Here is a 20,752-nt window from a genome sequence, read left to right as displayed (position 1 = left end):
CCATGCCCATGCCTAGGCTCAGGCCCGGAGCTTGAGCTGGAACTGGCACTGGAACGGGAACTGGAAGAGCCCACATGCATCCCGATTTGGTTGATGATGATGGAGGACAACCTGGTCTCTTTGGGTCCTCCCCTCCGTCATGCGAGCCTGGAACCGCCCACGTCACAACTAGGCCTCCGTTGAGCCACCTCCGCCGTCCCAAAGGGTCCCAAAGGGAAAGGGAGCTTCCAAGGGGGGCGGGGGGCGATCTAGGTGCCCGGGATTTGTGAAGATGGGCGTACGGGGGACGTGGACGGTCGCAGGCCAATTTCCCCAGACACTCCCTCTGTCCCATGGCATCGCATCGCATCGCATCGGCACTATGCAGCGCCCTAAGCAGAGGAGCTTGGGTCAGCTGCGCAATGATGTCACTTATTTTGGAGTAGCTTTCTAGCTTTTTGCGCCTGGGGGGCAAGGGTCAGTGCGCCAATGTGCGTCCCGCAGCGGCTACTCACACTTGCTTGCTGCCGTGCTCATGCTTAGTACTGCACGAGTAGGTGCAATTATGACAGCGAGGCAAGCCACAAATCTTGGAAACGCCTCAATTGACAGGGGCCGAGAGTGGGAGATGCCGGGGCGCAGAGTTACAGCTTACACGTGCTCGGGGGCGAATGGATGGTTTACTGTACTCGCCAGGATGAGTTCTTGCCATGCTGATGCATGTCCAGGTACAAAGCCGGATTGCAAGATAATGGGTGATCTTACTTACCTGGAGTCCTGCGACTTCATTTCTCCCTTCTTTACCCATTTCTTCTTCAGTTCATCTAAGTCGCGTATTTATGGGGCAGTCCGTTCAAGCAGAGTGCACGCTCGTTAGTGCACGAGACTCGGGAAGTCGCCACGATATCAGCGGCCCAGAACGAACGAAAAATGCCACTCGCTTTCTACTTGCTTTTTGCACAATTCTACACATAGACTCACGCTCGCAGAGCGAGCCCGGCATGGACAGTACGTGTCGGCTTCACCTTGCCTCAGCTGCACGGGGTTGTCCCATCCAAAAAGGTTGAGTTATCCCCCCTCGCCTCCGAACACAGTCCTGTCTCTCCGGCCTCACTTGACCGAGGTGGGATATGACGCCTATACCACCATATGTTGGCCGTCTTCTCCCCCTCTTAGCGCTAGTAGAGCACGCACGTCTGAGACGTACTGGAGTCCTTCAAAGAACGGTATGAGATGTTGCAGGTCGTTGTCTGTGGGGTCATTGATCCAGCCTTGTATCGGGATGGCATTATCTACACGGTTGTCAGTCAGTTGCTGCCAGATCATCGAAGCTCAGGCGGGGAGTTGACGACTGACCTTGGTGGAACATGTAGCTGAGCGGGCTGTTGTCCAGTATCATGACCTTGCTCAGATCGGGCTCGACAGCACTCAGGTCCTTGATGAAGGCGCCGTGCCTGAATGTGCAGTGCTGCCGGTAGTACCGTGCCGTGAAGAACTTCCTCTCCGATTCCAGCCAGTCGATCACCGGGTCGGCGTATTCCTGCACCGATGCCGTGAACACCACGAGGTTGAACCATTTGCAGACCTGATTTGCTGCGTTAGTATCCTCTCCAACAGCACTTGCCGTCGCAAGCAATGGACGCCGGAACAGTACTCACCCGTCGCAGAAAATCGTCGCAATGCGGTCGCTTGTGAACGTAATACAGTATAGGATGTTGAGGCCCAATGCTGGCCTGCCCGCCGACCCCAACGTAAGTCGTGTTCAGCTTGACCTCCACCATATGCCCAGTACTCATCCTGCCCCCCTTGGACATGCTGTGGATCAAGGTCTCGTCCAGGTCAAGGATCAGGGTCTTCTGCGGCGTTTGCGCATTGGCTTCCACATTGATATACGATGGTTGACGTCGGGGAATGAGTGGTCTCGGAGGTGCCGGGGTCTTGGGATATTTCGTCAGCGCACCGACGGGAGACGTGGGCGACTTCAGGTGCGCTGATATGTCCTTTTGCTGCTGGCCACCCGTTGTACCTCGGCGAGAGCTGGTCGACTGCCCTTTTCTGTGTTTACGTTGCCTTAGAGATTCCTCGTTGTGCAGTTTGATCCGGATCGACCGCCTCGAAGGGCTGATCTCTTCAGAATCTTGCAAGGACTTGGGCCGTGAGTGCCTGCTACTAAATTCCCTGTCCATTTCAGACTCGGACTCGCTGGAGAGGCCCGACGTCGAGGAGCCGGACGATGGTATAGGGCGTGTTGTCATGGCGTTTCCTCGGCCTATATTGATAGTTTCGCCACGCGTCAGGCTGTCCCTATCCTCCAGCGCAGCTTTCTCTTGCATTGCCGAGGCCATTTTCCGTGGATTCCCGTGATATGCGCCGAAGAGCCTTTTGATTTGTAGCCAGGGGGCGAAATGTCCGTGTTCGTCGTAGAGGCAGGCGATGAGATAGACACCGGGTGCAGCCAGAGTAGACAGAACCCAGCGCAGTGAATCTATGACGGCGCTGAATATCCGTCTGGGGACTAGGTGCCAGGGCGACTGCCTGAGTCCGGAGTCCTTGGGGTCGCTTCCTGCCAACAGAGGTGTGTGTTCGTCGGCCGGGGCGCCAGCGGAATCGTAATGGTCGGGGTCCGCGGAATGAGGACGTTTCTCGTCGAAGCCCCCGGGCGAAGCGTGTTGCTCCTCCTCCTCCTCGGAGGTGACGGTGATGCCCATTGAGCCAAGGGAGTTAGACCGTGAAGGGGCAGGGGACGAGGAGGGAGAGACGCGGGAGGAGACGAAATTGAGGGAGTTCATGGTTGCCTCGTCGCCGGCCGAGCCATTAAGAACGGATGGGGCGGCGTTTGCGTCTGCGTCGGCGTCTCGAGTGTCTGGAGCTTCTCGCGGGTCGGCCGGTGGGTAGGGATGGAGTGTGGGAGGTGGAACGGGACGGTCGCAAAAGTCTAGGTGTTGCTGCTGTTGTGGGGGACTGGGCCAGGGACTGATGTGGGATGGGGCGAGCACAGCTGTCTCGGTCTCGGTCTGCGCTCCGTGTGTAGACAGCAGACAGGACAATCTGGCCGAGGACAGCAGTCGACTGCCGTCAGAGGGCGGCTCTGGGGTCGCAGCAGCCGGGAGCGAGTTTGTTGGGCAGAAAGAAAGGGCAGGGTAGGGAGTGGATGGGCGTACGAGTGAGTGATTGAGTGTTTGAACGACGATGCTCGGGTGGATTGAAGCAGAATGGCCTGTCAATCAGTCAGCCTGCCCTCTGTTCGGCCTGCCTCTTGTCTGTCTTACCACTGCGACCTCCGTAGCGTGGCGTGGCGGATAGGTGGAGCGGGCGGGTTGACAAGTGAATGCGACCCAGAGGAGACAGGGGGGAGGGGGCCGGGTGGCGGGCGCAGCCCAAGGCCCGTGATGTGTTGGGATTGGGGAAGGGGGGGGGGGGGGACTGGGGGACGGAGGAGAGCTACCTTAGTCTCCTCTCCTTGCTGCCACCTACTAAGGTACCTAGGTAGGTAGGTCGGCACCCAAGTCCAACCGAGGCTGTTATGCAGTACAAAGCGAGCACCAAGAAGAAGCATCATACACAGTCGAGCAGTGGATTGACGGTGGGTGGGTTCACATGTATTGATAGTCATGCAAGTATTCTCTCCAAAAGGCTGGCCTCCACTCCATAAGAGACTGGAATATATCTACTGTATAAGAGCAGCAAGAAGTTCCTGTTCAGATCCTGCTCAGGTTGCTGGGCATGCTCTCATATGTAGACTACTTAGTCTAATTACTGCACGTACGAACATGCAACGGTTTGTCAAAATGTAGATTTGCCTTGCAAGGTGTTGTATAGGTACTGCGCAGAGCAATAGAAGACACCCCCCACCTGGACAATGAGCAGGTGCCCAATATTCCAGATCAATGAGCACAGTACCTGATCCGTGTGTAAGCGTACGTGCCGTCTGCCCCTTGTGACAGCGAGTCCCACCACCGCCAGATCAACCCCACGTCAACGGTTTGAGGAGCTGTCAGGGCCACTACTGTACCTACATGGGCTACAAGTACCTACCGCTACCGCCTTACGCCATCCACCCGCGGGCTTGCATGTGGGAGGGACATGGGCCGGCTGCCCGCCCAGTCGGTCAGGCAGGCTTATCAGTCCCTGATAGCCACAGCACTCTAAACGTCCCCATGACCACTTGCTTGTAAGTGCAAGCAGGTCTAAGTGCGTGCACCTTGCACCTTGATGACCTCGTCAATTCTTCCCTCACCCGACACTATACCTACTGCCGACATCCTTTCCGTCCTCGTTCCTCCTACAGACCGTGGCACCCTAGATCTCTCCTGGATCCTATTCTATCATATTCTCTTCGAACACGCCATGGTGCTCCCAAGACACTGAAGCTGTGCTATCACACCCCCGCCAGACACGTCCCAGGAGACTCCGTCGACATGAACTCCCCCGCCATCCGCTTCCACCGCTGCCCTCCCAACGCCCTCCACGGCCTCGAGCTCCACCCCGCCTCGTGCGTCTCGCGGCTCTCCTGTCGCCGTTGAGCATTTCGGTAGATCTGCTCAACATAGGACCCCTCCACTCCATTCCGTCCTCCGACCCCTCGCCTGCCTGGCGTAGATACATACGTACACAGAGACTCCGACCGGCAAGGATACGGCGCCTTCAACATGGCCGCCTTCTTCCAGTCTTTCCGTAGCTCCGCTATGCCCAAGCGGCTGTTGCGCTATGCCATGGCTAGGCTGGACATCTTCGAGGACGACGCTCTTGACCTAGACAACCTCGATGCCGCCCTCGGCCTCAGGAATACCTTCGAGTTCAAAGACGTTGGCCTCAAGGTCGAGGTACGGCTACCTGCAGCTGGTTCCCCGCCCTGCAAATGACAACTCGCCTGTAGTTGTGGATGCTGATATGTTTTGCTGTGATAGAAAATAAGAAGGCATCTTAGCCTCCCCCCTGAGTATCGAATCAAAACGGCAAAGGTCTCCCGCCTGCAAATCACCATCCCGCTCGATCTGTATTCTAGCTCCATCCAGGTCACCGCGTCCGGTGTTCGTATAGGCCTGATAGTTTCAACACGCGATCAAGCGGTTGGAAGGCCCAAGAAAAGCGATAAGCAGAAGTCAGGCTCGGACGTGGTCCCCACGGCTGCCGATTTGGCACAGTCTTTTCTGGAAACCCAGCCATCAAAGGAGAAGAAGGCTTTGGAGGAAGCCCTGGCCTCCGAGAGAACAGATCTTGGGGCATCCGTGGCATCCAGTGAAGATAGCAATGAGGAAGATCCAGCATATGGTACCGGGCAAGGGCTGTCCCTACCGGTCTTCCTGACAGACTTCTTGCAAGGCGTCCTCGACCGCATGCTGGTCAATATAAGGGATGTTGCCCTTCAGCTCGAAGCCGATATCCCGGTGGACCAGAAAAGTAACGAGACTGAACCAGTCACGCTACAAGTCACTCTTGACGAGCTCGAGGTCGAAGGCGTCACGGCGCAAGCCCGACAAGATGGAACCGGCACGCGCATCGTACCTAAGGACGGCAAGCGTCACATATTACTCAACACTATCCGCGCCTCCCTCATCTCGGAGGCAGACTTGTTATCCAACCTTGCGAGGTCGCCGTCCATGACTTCTGCGGCGTCGAGATCTCCGGTGGTGACCGCCAAGAGTCCGTCATCGAATGTGGTGTCTTCCCAGGCCGAAAGCTCTCGCGAGGGCCTGATCGCTGACGCCAGCGACGATCTCTCCCAGAGCGAACGATTGCTACAGGACAGCGAGGAGGCTTTTAACATTCCTTATGAGCTGGATGACTCCAGCAGTACAGGAGACCAAGAGCAGGAACCTGCATCGTCTTTATCAACGCCGAGGGCCTCTGTCTATCATGACTTTAGTGGACAGCACGAGGATATTTCAGGTACTGCACCAGTGGACACAGAAGAGCCATCTCTGTGGTCATCAGCATTGAGAGGCTCAGCAGACAATGAGGATAGGCATGTTGCGGATATATCCCTCCAACAATCCATCTCATCTGATTCTGCAAGTGATGGTTCTGGAGCTCAACCTACGGACGATCTCGCCCAATCACAATTGTTTAGCCACGAAGAGGCAGAGAGTATGTACATGAGCGCCTTCTCACAGGGAGAATCTCAACAGCCAAGGAGTGGCTCGATGCCAGGTGCATGGGACTCAAATCTCTCGACCCCTGAAGATTCACCGGGATCGGAGAGAAATGTACCTTTACAGACGACTAGTAATCCGACTCAACATGAGGAAGAGGCTAGGCAACAGGACCCGACAATAACTGACAGCAAGGAGCCGTCTACACCGATGCGCTCATCCCTGCAGGAAGAATATTTGCAGGGCGAGAAGGATCCCTTCGTGGGACTTGAGTCAGCTGCTGAGCCCAGCAATGCTGCCATATCAGACGATTCTGAAATTCAGGGCCCGAACAACATTCTCCGAGAGATTGTATCTCTTCCGTCGATTTCCATATACTTGCCGACCAAACATAAGCATATCCAAGTATCGAGCTCAGACGGGACGTCACAACTGGCAAACTCGGCTTTTCAAAATGTTCCAGGGGCTTTCTCTGTCTATTCGAACACAGGACCGACATCGTTGCATCTTGAACCTGAGCCGGAGCCCACGAAGACAGAGGAGGATGATGGATCAATTGAGATCCACTTGACGCCTCTCGACATTCGTTTCGATGCTTCCGTCGGCTTTCTTCTCGTAATGCTGGCCCGTCGGCTACTAGAGACTCTCAAAGCATCACAGAAGCCGTCTGGAAGCCCCGAGGACGCGGTCGCACGGACAAGGGACTCGTCGATGCCTGACATCAAGCTTTCAGTGCAGAAGATATCGATATTGTTTCTCGAGAAGGTAATTGGCATTCACGCAACGATGGCAAAGGCGCCGGGCCCTTCGATACCGGGTTTCGAGGGCGAGACGCTCTTGAAAACTGAACTGGAGCATCTGCAGGCCACTTTCTCCCAATCTGACTCTGTGGCGGAGACCCAGATTAGTCTTGCGAAATTTCGGTTCGGGTATCAAGACAGCGATATACTGTCATTCGACCAGGAAGCACAGATGCGAGCATCAGTCAGAGATGTGTTTCCGGAAGCCGGGGCAGAGATCTCGATCAAGATATCAGCCTCCAAGGAGAGCAACCGATTTGAGATAAACACACTTCCGCTTCGTGTGAACTTGGACCTGCAGCGGTTGGATGAGACTTTCAGCTGGTTTGGTGGGCTAAGTGGCTTCCTCCAGATGAGCTCTTCAATGACTTCAAGTGGCTCGCCTGGGAAACCAAAGGCCAAATCTGGCAAGCCAAGAGGAGTTCGCTTTGATATCCCATCCCAGCCCGAGAGAACGGCAGCGGCCTCCGAAAGCAAAATCGATGTCCGAATAGGCGGTTTGCAAGTCGACATGGAAGGTAAGAAGTGTGGCGTTCGCGCTCGGACGACAGCTGTCAAGATGGTGAGCCGGGACGGCATTATCGGGGTTGGAATAAGCAAAATCCATGTGTCAGGGCCGTATGGAGAACGAATTCATGGCGGTGCGCCTGTCAATATCACCCTATCTAACGCGCGTATCGACTACCTCCTTTTCCCTCGGGAAGATGACTTGGATCGACTCCTCGCTCTGATTACCCCGTCAAAAGGCCAATTCGACGACAATGAGGATGAAATAATGGTTGATACGCTTCTGCGGCAGCGAAGGAAAGGATCTGTTCTGAAATTGACTTTGGACGACGTACAGGCACAGATCACCAGAGTGCATCAGCTCGACTCAATCCCTTCCTTGGGGGAGGATCTTGCTCGACTTGGAACCGTTGCCAAATATTTACCTGAGGATGACCGACCTGGCCTGCTGACACTTGGTCTCATCCATAACCTGGATGCTTCGGTGGATGTTGGTGGCAGGTTCGGGAAAGTGAATGCGCACCTAGCTGACCTTGAGCTGGCCCATATCGCCTTCCCGTCGCTAGCTGCCTTTGGAGTCCAAACTATTAAAGTCGACAGAAACAGTATCGAAGAGCTTGTTGGTTCAACTATCGACTTGAAGACTGGCCTCCTCGCACAATCACCGGTCCTCATGGTGCGAGTAATAGGTGATGAAATGGAACCTGTCATCAAGGTCAGGATGCGGAACATCAACTTTGAATACCGCGTTCCCACAATAATGGACGCACTGGGTTTGTCCTCGGAAACCACTCCCCAAGAGTTTGACGCAATGCTGGCGGCCTCTGTGGCCAATCTTGGAGAGCAGGCACATACCGCACTGGTTGGGAACCCGCCGTCGCCATCGCCACATTCGCCTCAGGGCGGAACCACCAAGCCGACCGTCGTCAATGTTGCTTTCCGTGACTGCCTACTTGGACTGAACCCCTTGGCTCTAACATCAAAGTTGAATTTAGTCCTTCAGGATGCCCATGTGGAGGTTGCTTTACCTGCCGGCGAGGATGTGAACGCAGTTGGAAATCTGAAGAAAGCGGCAATTCTGCTTATTGATGATGTCTCTTTGCTCGAAAACCCACAGAAACCAGGCCCCTCGAGGCACCGCGGATCAGATGTTCAAAGACAGACAGATATGGTGTCGACCATGTGCTCTAAAGGCTTCGTGAATATCTGTCAGATCTCTTCGGCGAGGGCTACGGTTGAAGCTACGGCAGGGCCCACCGGGGAGATGCATGTCGACATAGAGCTCCGAGATGATCTGTTGGTTCTTGAGACTTGCGCAGATTCTACCCATACTCTGATTGCGCTTTCCGGTGCCTTGAAACCCCCGACTCCACCGAGCCGGGAGGTTAAATTCAAGACCGAGATCATTCCTATGCAAGACATGTTAGCATCCATCACAGCCGATGCCTTCGGCAGGGCGGAAGGCGACTATAACTTCGACGATGACTTCGCTATTGCCCAAGAAATTGGTGGCGGGGACGACATGTCGGAAGGAGAAATTGTAGGCTCGAGTCCTTTGGAAATCGAGCCAAAATACTTCGCCGATCAGCCTGCTGTTGCTGAAAGCATCTTCGACGCTACATCATCATCTTTGATATCAGCCCCCACGATCACTCAGGACAGGGCTGAAGATCCCATCCCCTCGCAGCCTGACTCACTCGAGGATTTTGGCTCAAACTCAGAGATTGAAATCGAAGAAAACTACTTTGGACAGGATCCTACAGCACCTGGAGACGCTCACCACTGGAACTCGGCCAAGAACAGGTACGATGAAGCGAAGAAAGCTAGGGTGCCGAAGAGCCCGCTGAATGTGAGGGTGCGAGACGTCCACGTCATATGGAATCTCTTTGATGGCTACGACTGGCAGCATACTCGAGAGGCCATTACGAAGACGGTGGAAGAAGTCGAGACCAAGGCATACGAACGCCGCTCCCGAGCCGGCCGAAGATCCCTGGACGAAGCGGATTTCGACGACCAGGACGTTGTCGGAGACTGCCTATTCAATTCCATCTACGTTAGCATTCCTGCAAATCATGACCCTCGTGAGTTGGTTGGAGGTATCAATCATCAATTGGACGACGCAGAGTCGATAGCAACCACCTCGGTCACTACGACCACAACTCGAACGGTTACTGGCCAATTCCGGTCCAGGGCAAAGAAGTTGCGCCTCAACAGGAGCAGGCGCCACAAGATCACATTTGAGTTGCAGGGCGTCAATATTGACCTCATCAAGTTACCGCCAGGATCGGGCGAAACAGACACCTCCATTGATGTTCGTGTTCAGAATCTGGTTGTTTTCGACCATGTCCCAACCTCCACTTGGAAAAAGTTTGCCACGTATGATCTAGACGCTGGCGAGCGCGAGCTCGGTGCCAACATGGTGCATCTCGAAGTACTTCTTGTCAAACCGGTTCCCGAGCTAGCGGCTGTCGAATTCGTCCTCAAGGCCAACGTCCTACCACTTCGATTGCATGTCGACCAGGATGCACTCGAATTCATTGAGCGTTTCTTTCAGTTCAAAGACGAATCGCAGATGCCATCTGACCCTTCTCCGAGTGATGAAGCATTTATCCAACGCGCCGAGATCAATGCCATACCCGTCACGTTGGACTTCAAACCCAAGAGGGTGGACTATGCGGGCCTTCGGGGCGGGCGCACGTCGGAGTTCATGAATTTCGTGATCCTTGAGAGGGCCCGCATGACGCTGCGGCACACCATCGTCTATGGCACCACAGGATGGGAGCGGCTGGGAAATACCCTCAATGACATATGGACGCCAGACGTGAAACGCACGCAGCTCGCCAGTGTGCTCGCTGGTGTTGCTCCGGTCCGCCACCTGGTCAATGTCGGAAGCGGCTTCCGTGATCTCATCGAGATACCCATAAAGGAATACAAGAAGGATGGACGGATCGTGCGCAGCATCGGCAAAGGCGCGGCGGCTTTTGCCCGCACGACAGGGACCGAGATTGTCAAATTGGGCGCAAAGATGGCGGTTGGCACCCAGTATGTTCTCCAAGGCGCAGAGGATATGTTGAGCAAAACATCGGGCGAAGGAGGCTCGACTGTTGGTGAGACAGCAGCGCTCCAGACGGGGTGGGAGGAAGAAGACATGGAACCAGAGGAGAAGAAGCAGATCTCTCTGTATGCAGATCAACCCACAGGCGTCGTCCAGGGCCTGCGACACGCCTACAGCAGCCTTGCCCGGGATCTCAACGTGGCCAGGGACGCGGTTATTGCTGTCCCAGGCGAAGTGCTTGAGAGGGGAGCCGCGAGAACTGTCATGAGCAGAGCGCCGACCATCATCTTCCGGCCGGCCATCGGAGCCACTCGGGCGGTTGGGCAGGCGCTCATGGGGGCGACCAATGCTTTAGATCCGGAAAACCTTAGAAGGGCAGAAGACGTAGGTGTAGCCTCTTTGCTCACTCTCATTGTATCATGCTAACAGGCTTCACAGAAATACAAGCCCGGCCCCGGACGATAGTGGATACCGAGGTCTCAAGGTATCTTGATGAGAAACATATAACGCAAGCAATCACGTCGAGGGCATATGTCGTCGACCAAAACAGTGCCTGATGGTCTTCAGTTTCATTCACATGTTGCCGACAAACCACTCAGTATGGCACCGATGGGTTTGGTCTTCCTCGTCCACTCAGTTTCTGTTTTCCTTGCTCACCTCCGATATCCCATTGAAATTTCTTTGTTTTTTTATGTTTTACGCTTGGAGCAAGGAGCAGGAGGGAATCAATTGCATACGATGGGCGTTGGGATATAGAATCAGACTGTCATATCAATCATTGCATGGAGTCACGGACTGGGAGGTTTGAGGGATTTTCTCGTCCTTGGACACTTTCGGTAGCATAACAACAGCTGCTTCGTACTCTTGCTGAATGAAAGCGAACAATACGGATGTCGATGTAGACAAATTCAGTTAGATACGCTCGCATCGTGCTTTTTTGCTCCTGTGAATAGTGGCTCCCAATTCCCCACGTTTCCCACGCGGTTAAGTGACTGGAGTTTCGAGAAATACAAAACTCAGAAGCCGTCATCCTTGACGCCTCTGCTCTTCTCATCCGCCCTCCTCTCCTTGTTGACATCGGCCCACCAGCGGTGCGTCTCGTCCTTGCTAGTGCTGTTCCCGTCGGCGTCCAGCTCGTCCCAGGGGTTGGGGGTGAGGATATAGTGGATGTTCTTGACCCTATCGTCACGCCAGATGGGGCGGTGCACACCCTCCCAGCGCAGGGTCTTGAGGGCGTTGTAGATATAGGGCAGGGCGACCCAGCGGCCGCGGTACAGCTCGCTCAGCAGGCTCTGGTCGGCGAACTCGAGGTCGCCGGCGTTGCCGTCCATGAAGTCGACGATCTGCTGGAAGACCTCGGCGCTGGGGTTGACGACCTGCAGGCCGCCGTTCATGAAGCCCAGGGGCCCCACGGCCGGGTCGGCGCCCTCGGTCTGCGCGGCGGCCGGGTCCGCGTGCTGCGACGTGAAGGCGCAGTTCTCGGGCACCCAGTCCTTGGGGTAGTGGGCCTTCTTGAGCGGGTTGCAGACGCAGGCGTGGCCGGCGGCGAAGACGCGCTTCGAGTCGGGCCCGCCCCGCGCGGCGGCGGCGCCGTCGTCCAGCGCCATGGTCATCAGCTCGTCCATGTTCTGCAGCACCAGCATGTCGCTGTCGAGCTGGACCACGCGGTCGTACTGGGTCAGGCCGAAGGGCGTCAGCTTGCTCCAGCAGTCGTAGAAGCGCGGGTCGTTGCTGTAGTCGCGGGTCGACTTTGTCGGCAGCAGGTACTTGATCTTCTGGTGCGGGATGCCGCGGGCGTCCAAGGCCGCCAGCCCCTCTGCCGGGAAGGTGTCTGTGTAGAGGGCCACCAGCGGGTATGCTGACTTTTGCTTCTTGAGCGAGTAGTCCAGCGTGAGCAGGCCTGAGAGGTAGTTTGTGTTTGTGATGAGGGTGGTCCAGACTGGGTACCATGGTGAGCGTGAGTCCTGAAAGTGAGTGCCTGTGCCTATCTACACGAGAACTACTTACCTCTGCTGGAGTCGACTGCTCTTTTACCGTCTGCCATCTTGATCTGTGAGGTGGATGAATGGGTGAGATGAGGTGAGGTGAGATGTGAGTGGCCCTGCCGCAGAGATGGGAATATGGAAGATTAGAAATGCTAGGCAAGACGGCGCGAGAGATGGCGGTGTTGAGAATGAGTATCCAGTCGGAGATACAGAATGCTCAGACGGACGACGACTTTTTCTACATGTGACTGGCAGCTGGTGACTCTGCTTTGAGATTACGAGATATATATATGTGCAGCTATCGACGACACGTGGGCAAGGGGGTGATTGACTCGCCGCATAGCGAGGCAGAAATGGTTGTGGCCGAGATAGTGCTACAATTACACACCAAGCAGACTAAGGGCTGTTGAGTCTAGTTCTCGGCTGGCTGGGGGCGGGGGTCGCAAAACATGGCATCAATCTATTAAAGGCCGAATAGATGACGCTATCAGTCAGTGAAACGGCGTGGATCCGGCGGGTGCCAAAGGGAACACTGGGCGGTGATAAAAGGCCGGTCTGCGATATCGAAGCCTGACGAGGCTTGTCATTCTGTCTTCTCGGTCCTTGCAGGACCACGGCCAGCATATCGATCGCATCATGGTGAGGATCCATTATGGAATTGCCGCAGTGGCACGCCGCAGTGGCAGCACCGAGACCGAGGCTGATCAGGTCAGATCAGATCTCATGAGATCTGCGTTACACAGCACGGGACATGCAGCTGGACCGGACCTTGATCGCCAATATCCAGTTTGCCCAGACAGAGGGACGCGAATCGGTTTCGTGACCCTCCTCTAAAGTGGATTCTGCGTTTTGAGGCACCCAGGGTCTCCTCGACGGCGTCGTCCCGCATGTCTCCACCCTCTCCGTTTCACCTCTTCTGGTTGCGCTCAGGATATATTGGCATCGAAATGAGACGCGCACTGGCTGCCATGTCTCTAGCCTTCTGTGGCCTCCTGGGAGTAACACCATATAGACAAAGGAAAAATTCAGCTCGCATGGAGGGGTCGAATGCAGGCCCAGCTGCCCAGGTAGCAGATGGAGGGGTCTCACATGCCAGGGGCTCTCTTATCTTATCGAGAACTTGGTCTTGATGACTCAGCATGGCAGAGCTACCTCTGGCCAGTTCCACTTCCAATTCCATGCTTGAGAGCTTCCGCGGTTTAGAACTCCAGATCCATGTTCTCGACCTTGACCACCACCGCGACTTCGCCCGCTCAGATGCCTCTCGTCGACCCCGTTACCATGTCTTCGACCGTCACAAAGACAACAAAGGCTCAATCAGTCTCTGGAAAATCCAATGAGCCCCCACAACTGCATCCCGTCCACCTCGAATCCACCACCGCATCCCAAGCCGCCCGCCATGTCTTGCCCGTTGCTACGGCGAGCCTCTTCCTCGCCAGCTTTAAGCGCCTTGTCGCTGACCCCGTCCCGACAATGACGGCTTCGCTACCTGTCATAGCACTTCTGCAGGTTCTCTACGCCTTCCTGTGCCTCCCCGCTGCTGGGTCCGGCTCCCCCAAGAACAGGAAGCCCAAGCCCGGTGAGAAGAAGAAGGCCGGCGACGGGTCCGGCCCCAACTTCATCATTGTACGCAAACATGCCCATAGCATCAGCTTTCCCTCACTCAAAGGCTGACCGTGTTAACATGATCTCCCAGGCTGCCCTTCTATCCCTCCTGCTCTCGTTGATCCTGACGCCGCTGCTCCACGTCACCATGATTCTGTTCGGGGCGCCCCTGCTCACCCACGTCTCCCACACCTTCCTCTGCGCCGCCCACCTGTCCCTGCTGACTGCATTCCCTCTGTTCTACTGCCACGGCGTGGACGCGAGCACATGGGCTGCCGTCGCTGGGTTCAAGGCCCCGTTCGATGAGACCTTTGGCGGGCTGCTGGGCGGGTTCCTCGGCGCCTGGCTGGGCGCCGTGCCTATCCCCCTGGACTGGGACCGCGAGTGGCAGAAGTGGCCTGTGACCATCCTGTCTGGCATCTACGCTGGCTACGTGCTCGGACGCGTGCTAGGTGGCACAGTGCTGTTTGGGAGGCGCTTTTGAGCATGGGGTCTTTGTTCTAAACTCAGAAGTATTATAGCGATTTAAAGGCTATGTTCCTCTGCCATGCTGGTCGTCTGAGCGATGCCAGGCTATGTAAGTTGGGGTGTACGATACTGTCTTGATAGCTTGGCGAAGAGCATCAAAATGATACCCACTAGAATGTATAAAATATTGAATCACTTAGGTCCTAGCGCCAAACATCATCTCTGATGTCTCCCTTCAGGGTCCCGTCTGCTCTTCAATAGACTTAGAATTTTAATCAGCCCAGCCCTTTGTCCGCAATTATAATTTGTGGTTTCACTTCCTGGTTCTGAACTTGAGTACATTCTAGAGCCTCCAGTCGTGTCGAGTTTTTGAGGAAACGATCGCAAGGGAAATGGTAAATCCCACCCCTGATCCCAATACTGAGCACCCATATACCGCACCAGACTCGCCCATGAAGACTTAAATTTTGCCATTTATGCAAAACAACTACCAACAACGCTAATGGGCCCCCGGAAGAAAACGGTTTTCTGCACTACTTGACGCGGCTATCTTGACACTCAGGCGCAACAGACTTTCTGCATTCCGAGCCAGTCCTCAGAGACAACTCGCGATCCCGAATTCGATCCTAGCAATATGCTGAGGTGGAGCGCAGCGGCCGCTCAGTCTCGTAGTCGTCGGGAATGACCTCGTATGAGTCATATAGGTTGCGGTTGTCTGCTGAGAGTGTCCGTCTTGCTGCCTCAAGTTCAACAGCCGTGGGAGGAGAAAGCCCACAAATGACGGCTTCGGGTGCGGGCTTCTCACTGCCGTTTCTCCTCACAGATGCATTGTGTTGCCGACTAGGCCCGCTAACACATTCACGCCTCCAATGGCTCCTCAGATCCACAAGGCTGGCCAGCGACGTGCCGAAGCTGCGAAGGAATCCCAGCTTCATTTTACGTATGGCGGGAAGTGTCGGTGCGGACCCGAGTATGATAACAAGACACTGTTCGAGGCTAGCCCATAGCGTTCCCGGGGCAGTTCGGTAGAGGTTGCTTTGGTGTACAGTGACGATACGCATGATACAGGCGGCCATGCTGAAGAGAGAGCCGGCCATGAGGACACAGAGGCCGAGGCGGCGTTGCAAGGGCATCTTCAGCTTCCAGATGATCAGTATTGGAAACAGCACGAAGGTCAAATCGGTCAGGGCGAAGACAGCTACAAATTGAACTCGCAGTCAATCATCCTATTCTTCCCTCCTAACTTCGTCCAAGAGACTATTTGTGCAGACAGGAGGGGAACAAGACATAGGGATACCACTCACATCCTGATAGGTAGACCATGGACTCTGCAACAATTGGATCCCACCTCCGTGCTGGAACAAGCGGGTTCCAAAGGCCTTCGACTGGGCTTGCCTGTGCCCAGGTAATGACAATGGACAACGTACCTAAGACCGCGACAAGCGAGGTAGTCGAGACCAACCACCTCTTCAGCCAGGCCTTGGTACCAAATAAGCTGATAAGAAGCATAGTAATCGAAACCCGAGCGGCAACAGAGGCGCATACACCAGGCACAGTGGAGATATAGATCCATTTAATTATGTCCATCCACGACGTGGTCGTACCCATAACGAGATATTGGTCATGCTTGTCCAGGCCCCGACGGTAACCCTCTGTCATACATGCTTGGCTGGCGATTTGGAGCACCTATTGGTTATCATCAGACACTCGTCCTAGATCTGTCGTTCCTGTCCATCAGGTAACATCTGGAAATATGCGGCACAATGAAAAGAAATACCAATGCAATGGACATGACCCAGTCATGAGCCTTCAAGCCCTGCATGTGTGCGACCTCCATGCGAACATAGAAGCGTAAACAAATGACAATTATGGATAGTGCCGTGAATGCCCATGTTGCGGCCAGAATGGCAGGCCCATTGTCGAGAGAGTCGTTGGACATTTTCACTCATTCAAACTGCATAGTCTGCCCTGTTGGAGGATGTTGTAAAGGCAAGTGCAGTGGTGTCGTCTTGGCGACTGAAGATGTCTAGGGTGTAGTCTAGGTGCTTCAAGAACTTATGCACATATGCACATCGCTCAATGCATTGTACAGGCTTACCGTGACACGGCCCACGGGAAGTTGAAGCTGCCCCAAGGTTTCACGGCAGGCCAAGACAATGTTTTCCCCTTTCAAAGTTACACTGAAGGATTGTTGCGGAAGACCTTGGAGAAGATACCACACACGCGTGGGATGACGCCGCGCTGCATGAAGTGTCCATGCCTTGAAAAGCTGAACTATTCCAACCATATGCATTAGAACCCATGCCCGTGGTCCAGATGCTGGAGTCAGCCTGCATATGTCTCCTGCAGTCGTCAGCCCAATTCAGGTATATTGTCGAAATAGACAAAGGGTGTTTCTCGGTTGCATGGAAAGTTGCTGACGTTTCAGCCTGCTTTTTCTGTAATTAATCAAGGATATTATTTGGGGGCCAACTTTGCGCCAGCCAAAAAGTGAGGGCGTCTGGTGCTGAAAAGTCGCAACGGCCCCCAGAACCCTGCGGACCAGAGGCACAGAGTGGGTGACCTTGTGCCCAGGTGGTATGAGATTACCATGAGTAACCTCAATGTCCGATCGCTACTAAGCCGGTAAAGGGCTGTCTTCACATTGATCCAATTTCACAACTTAACAGGCAATTGAGATATTTTGAGAGGCAACTCCACTGCCTCGAGCCCACCATTTCATGCCGTGGCTGACCTCCGAAGCGGCAGCAACTAGTCCCACAACATGTTTCTGCAAACGATCCCGTTCAACCTCAAATGGGCGGAATTTGAGTCTGAATAGTTCCATACGTACTTAATACCATCCTTCGAATGTGGCTCAGCGGCTTGCGCGGGCATTTCTGGCCTTGTCAAGCTGCGGCAAATGACCGCTCTATCCATGGCCCCACGATGCGAACTGGCAGCAAAGCAGTCGAGTCGATTCCCAGCCTCATGCCGGAGTAAATCCAGACAGGACTGGCCCAGACGAAGAAGGCAAATACCCAAAGACATCCCAGGATATGGCGAAGGCGCGCAGGCAGTAAAGCGACAATTACAGGCCTAATGGCATCCTCCAGCATTATGAAGGCAGCGTGCAGGAGGAAAAAGACCAAAGCTCCGTTTTCAACGTCTGGCACACCCATTAGCCGATCCGCGTGGTGGTGTATCATGCCAGAAATGAGAAATGCAATCATCAGACGCGTGTAGCGAGAGAATGCCGAGTGGCGCGAGACGAAAGGGAGAGTATTGTCGACGATCAGCTTGGCGTGGCCTGTCAGAAAACAGCGGAACATCTGGTGCCAGGAAACACTGCAAGTGATCATGTCAGTCTTGCACAGCCGGAGCCTACAGCCAGCTGCCAATTGCCAAGTGGAACTTACCCCCAGAAGCGACGAATGGTGTATGCTTCCGAAAACGATCCGTAGAGGGGAGGACAGTCGGCGGGAGTGCTCAGTCCCAACAGCACAGCAACAATGGCACCCACGTTGTTCATGAAAAGGTTGAGAATGCCAGTTGTGAGCCAGTATCCGACGACCGTGCCAGAACGAAAGATGACGTCGCTGGTACTCAAGTTCCGCAACGAGAAAAGAGCGGCCTTGTCTGCTCGCACCATGGCTTGTTCTGGAGGCGGCATTGAGACTACGGCATCGACGAATAGATAGGCCAAGAGTGTAGTTGCAGCGCGCTTGAGAACGAACCCAGTCCTAGTTTGCACCCGAAGACCGATCGAGGACGGGACATTCTTCACCTGCCAGGGGGTACCAACTCGTCGAACATTCCACAAGAGGGCCATTGCCGCTCTACTGTCCGACAATGTACCCGAGTTTGACCCACGGAGATGGATAAGTTGCCCGGCGTGGACGCGGGTAACTATGATCAGGTCTGAGGCGCTGAGGAACTGGACCCAAAGCAGCGAGGCCGCTGTTGCCGCCCAGTGTGGCCTCTCGTTCTCCAGACACATGGGGACAACCACACTCTCCATCCACATGGTGGTTGCGCACAATACGACCAGCCCGGCGGTCCGTTTGCTGGTTGACTGCGCTGCCGTGCTGAGAACCATGAGAGTGAATAGGGCGAGGAAAGCTACCTCGGCGCAGAAAAAGCCCAGCGCAGAGCGATATTCGCTATCTGGCAATTTGGCTGTCATTGTGCAAGTTCTTCAAACTTGTCTCGACGGTAGACTGGTGATTCCGTCACTATAAGGATGGGCAAGGTTGTATGAGCAGACGGCAAACGAGGTAATGAGAAGTGAGTCTTCAGCCAAGCGAAGCCTCCAGGGACGAGGATCGTGTACCAACCAAGTGCCTAGGCGATTTCTATAAATGTAAGTTCGGCCTAAGGTTGCACCAGGAAAAGCTCGACTTGGGAGGTGGGCCGCAACCAACTCATATCACAATGCAACTCAGAACTTCCAACCGCTAGTCTGCACGCGACATGTGGACCTCACCCTGCGCATCCGCCAACGCCAACGGTGGCACGTAACCAAAACAGTAGGACGAGGCCGTTGGTGGCCGAAAGACCCACTCTGCTCAACCTGGACATGCCAGTGCTGCTAGCGGGATGTTTGACGTCCTTCTCGGTTATTTCAAAGAAGCGCCAGCTGAGCCATTCGACTTGTTCATTTCTGACCTAGTAATGAACTTTAACCACCATGCGATTAAATCGTAACATTTTCATGTTTGTGGCCGTCTGCAATAGGCAGAAGATCTACTACTGCTATCAGATTGAATTGAATAAAGCCTTCAAAATAAACATTTGGACATATCCCATTGCCATTGCGTTGCACACTGTATATACGAACACAGCAATTTCCATCCTCGCTCCTTTCTACTGTCACACTATGACGCCGGAGACTAGGTCAAAAGCCAGTAATCGGCTGCGCACCTGCACTCGTCAGCCGAAAGGACATCCTCCTCCAAAGTTCTATCAAGAGGCTGATATCACAGCCGTCCAGCGTGATGCGGATGGAAGGCCTTCAACGAAAGGTTCCAGCTAGGCCACGATTTCGGTAGTGAAATGTACATGCTGGATATGTTTGTCGTCAATGTGGCGCGTCCGTCACTCACCAAAAGACCTAGACGTGTTGTTTGAGCCTGCTCGAGCAACGATCCAGCTTGCGGTCGACTCACTGCTCGTCTTGGACACGGAGAATTGGCAGACAATTGATCTGTTAGACACGATGTGCATGATAATTAACCAGGCTGGCTGTCGATCTGTCCTTGGAGTCTCTCTGTGTACTAACTTACGATACCAAGACACGGACTTGGTGTTTGAAAAGCAGCGCTGTGTGAGCAACTGTGCAAATCGTGATACACAAAAGGACCAAGGCTGGGTGGATGCTCTCTCTTTTTTTGCTGAAGCAACAAAACGTGCATGAAATATCAAGAAAAGCCAAAGAAACACCAGAAGCTAACTGAGCGTGAAACTATCATCACGTCCCAGCCGCCTACCCTCTATAGATCTCTATTCCTCAACTACTCAGCAATCCTGTCTCAAACAAAATTGTCGTGTTAATTGAAGACAGACCAATTGGAATGCCTGTAGCCTACCATATCCAGTACTACTTAGAAAAGTATGCAGCTATATTCTTTTCCACTGCAGACACATGTAGGCTGCAGTGGACCCACAAATATTGTCACCCACCTCGTTGTACACAGGCAGACGTGGTGTGTGACACAGTTTCAGGTCTGGCCTCATCCTATATGTACTAGAATCAGCCCCATTGTAGTACGTGCATGCATGTTATTTCCGAGTATATGTTGTCCCTCGCGAGTTGACCGAGCTTGGCAACTAAAAACGTCCCAATTTAGATATCCCTTGCTTGGCCAATTTTCCATAGAATACCCCCATTCTCTTATTGATTCATGGGCCCATCCTTTCGCACAATTGCGTTGTCCACGGTATTTGCCTACCAACCAAAGCATTTCGACAAGTCTCGTCTCTGGTCTACTATTTTTGGCAACACTGACCGCTCTGATGGCTCTTACTATTCCGACGGGATGGACCCAGAGCTCGGGGTGCTTAGCCACGGGGAACCCATGGCGGTGGGCTATCACCACTGGGTCTGGGGTTCGATACTTTGACGTGCTAGGCAGCCCGGCCGAGAGAAGCGCTTGCTACCCCTCAGGCTATCAACCGACTTCAGGCCTTGTGTATGCGGCAGACGGGTGTCCAGATGGATTCACTTCGGCGTGCCCAAAAGCTTCTAATGGCTTTGCCTGGACCATCTGTTGTCCAACGTGA

The 20,752-nt window shown here is 54.3% G+C and overlaps 6 protein-coding genes across 6 annotated transcripts; 2 read left to right on the top strand and 4 right to left on the bottom strand.

Moving 5' to 3' along the window:
• Positions 1-1,089: 1,089 nt before the first annotated feature.
• J7T55_002325 (nuclear envelope morphology protein 1) lies at positions 1,090-2,768 on the bottom strand (the record flags this gene model as incomplete). The annotated part of the gene is made up of 4 exons (XM_053132862.1): positions 1,090-1,116; positions 1,174-1,271; positions 1,336-1,564; positions 1,638-2,768. 4 exons carry the CDS (start codon positions 2,766-2,768, stop codon positions 1,090-1,092), a joined length of 1,485 nt encoding a protein of 494 aa, XP_052989296.1.
• A 1,368-nt stretch (positions 2,769-4,136) lies between these two features.
• On the top strand, positions 4,137-10,898 carry J7T55_002324 (uncharacterized protein; the record flags this gene model as incomplete). The annotated part of the gene is made up of 5 exons (XM_053132861.1): positions 4,137-4,150; positions 4,373-4,471; positions 4,595-4,802; positions 4,887-10,817; positions 10,872-10,898. 5 exons carry the CDS (start codon positions 4,137-4,139, stop codon positions 10,896-10,898), a joined length of 6,279 nt encoding a protein of 2,092 aa, XP_052989295.1.
• Positions 10,899-11,449: 551 nt separating this feature from the next.
• J7T55_002323 (glycosyl transferase family protein) lies at positions 11,450-12,477 on the bottom strand (the record flags this gene model as incomplete). The annotated part of the gene is made up of 2 exons (XM_053132860.1): positions 11,450-12,372; positions 12,441-12,477. The coding sequence occupies 2 exons, from the start codon at positions 12,475-12,477 to the stop codon at positions 11,450-11,452; spliced, it is 960 nt and encodes a 319-aa protein (XP_052989294.1).
• Positions 12,478-13,054: 577 nt separating this feature from the next.
• Positions 13,055-14,507, top strand: J7T55_002322 (uncharacterized protein; the record flags this gene model as incomplete). The annotated part of the gene is made up of 3 exons (XM_053132859.1): positions 13,055-13,126; positions 13,622-14,044; positions 14,115-14,507. 3 exons carry the CDS (start codon positions 13,055-13,057, stop codon positions 14,505-14,507), a joined length of 888 nt encoding a protein of 295 aa, XP_052989293.1.
• A 610-nt stretch (positions 14,508-15,117) lies between these two features.
• On the bottom strand, positions 15,118-16,430 carry J7T55_002321 (uncharacterized protein; the record flags this gene model as incomplete). Its single annotated transcript, XM_053132858.1, has 4 exons — positions 15,118-15,689; positions 15,796-15,846; positions 16,096-16,177; positions 16,269-16,430. The coding sequence occupies 4 exons, from the start codon at positions 16,428-16,430 to the stop codon at positions 15,118-15,120; spliced, it is 867 nt and encodes a 288-aa protein (XP_052989292.1).
• Positions 16,431-17,379: 949 nt separating this feature from the next.
• J7T55_002320 (uncharacterized protein) lies at positions 17,380-18,656 on the bottom strand (the record flags this gene model as incomplete). The annotated part of the gene is made up of 2 exons (XM_053132857.1): positions 17,380-17,818; positions 17,890-18,656. 2 exons carry the CDS (start codon positions 18,654-18,656, stop codon positions 17,380-17,382), a joined length of 1,206 nt encoding a protein of 401 aa, XP_052989291.1.
• Between the last annotated feature and the right edge of the window lie 2,096 nt (positions 18,657-20,752).

This window comes from Diaporthe amygdali (assembly GCF_026229845.1).
Source record: "Diaporthe amygdali strain CAA958 chromosome Unknown NODE_33_length_508711_cov_65_296071, whole genome shotgun sequence".
NCBI classification, from domain to species: domain Eukaryota; kingdom Fungi; phylum Ascomycota; class Sordariomycetes; order Diaporthales; family Diaporthaceae; genus Diaporthe; species Diaporthe amygdali.
This window is presented reverse-complemented; position numbering and strand designations above follow the sequence as displayed.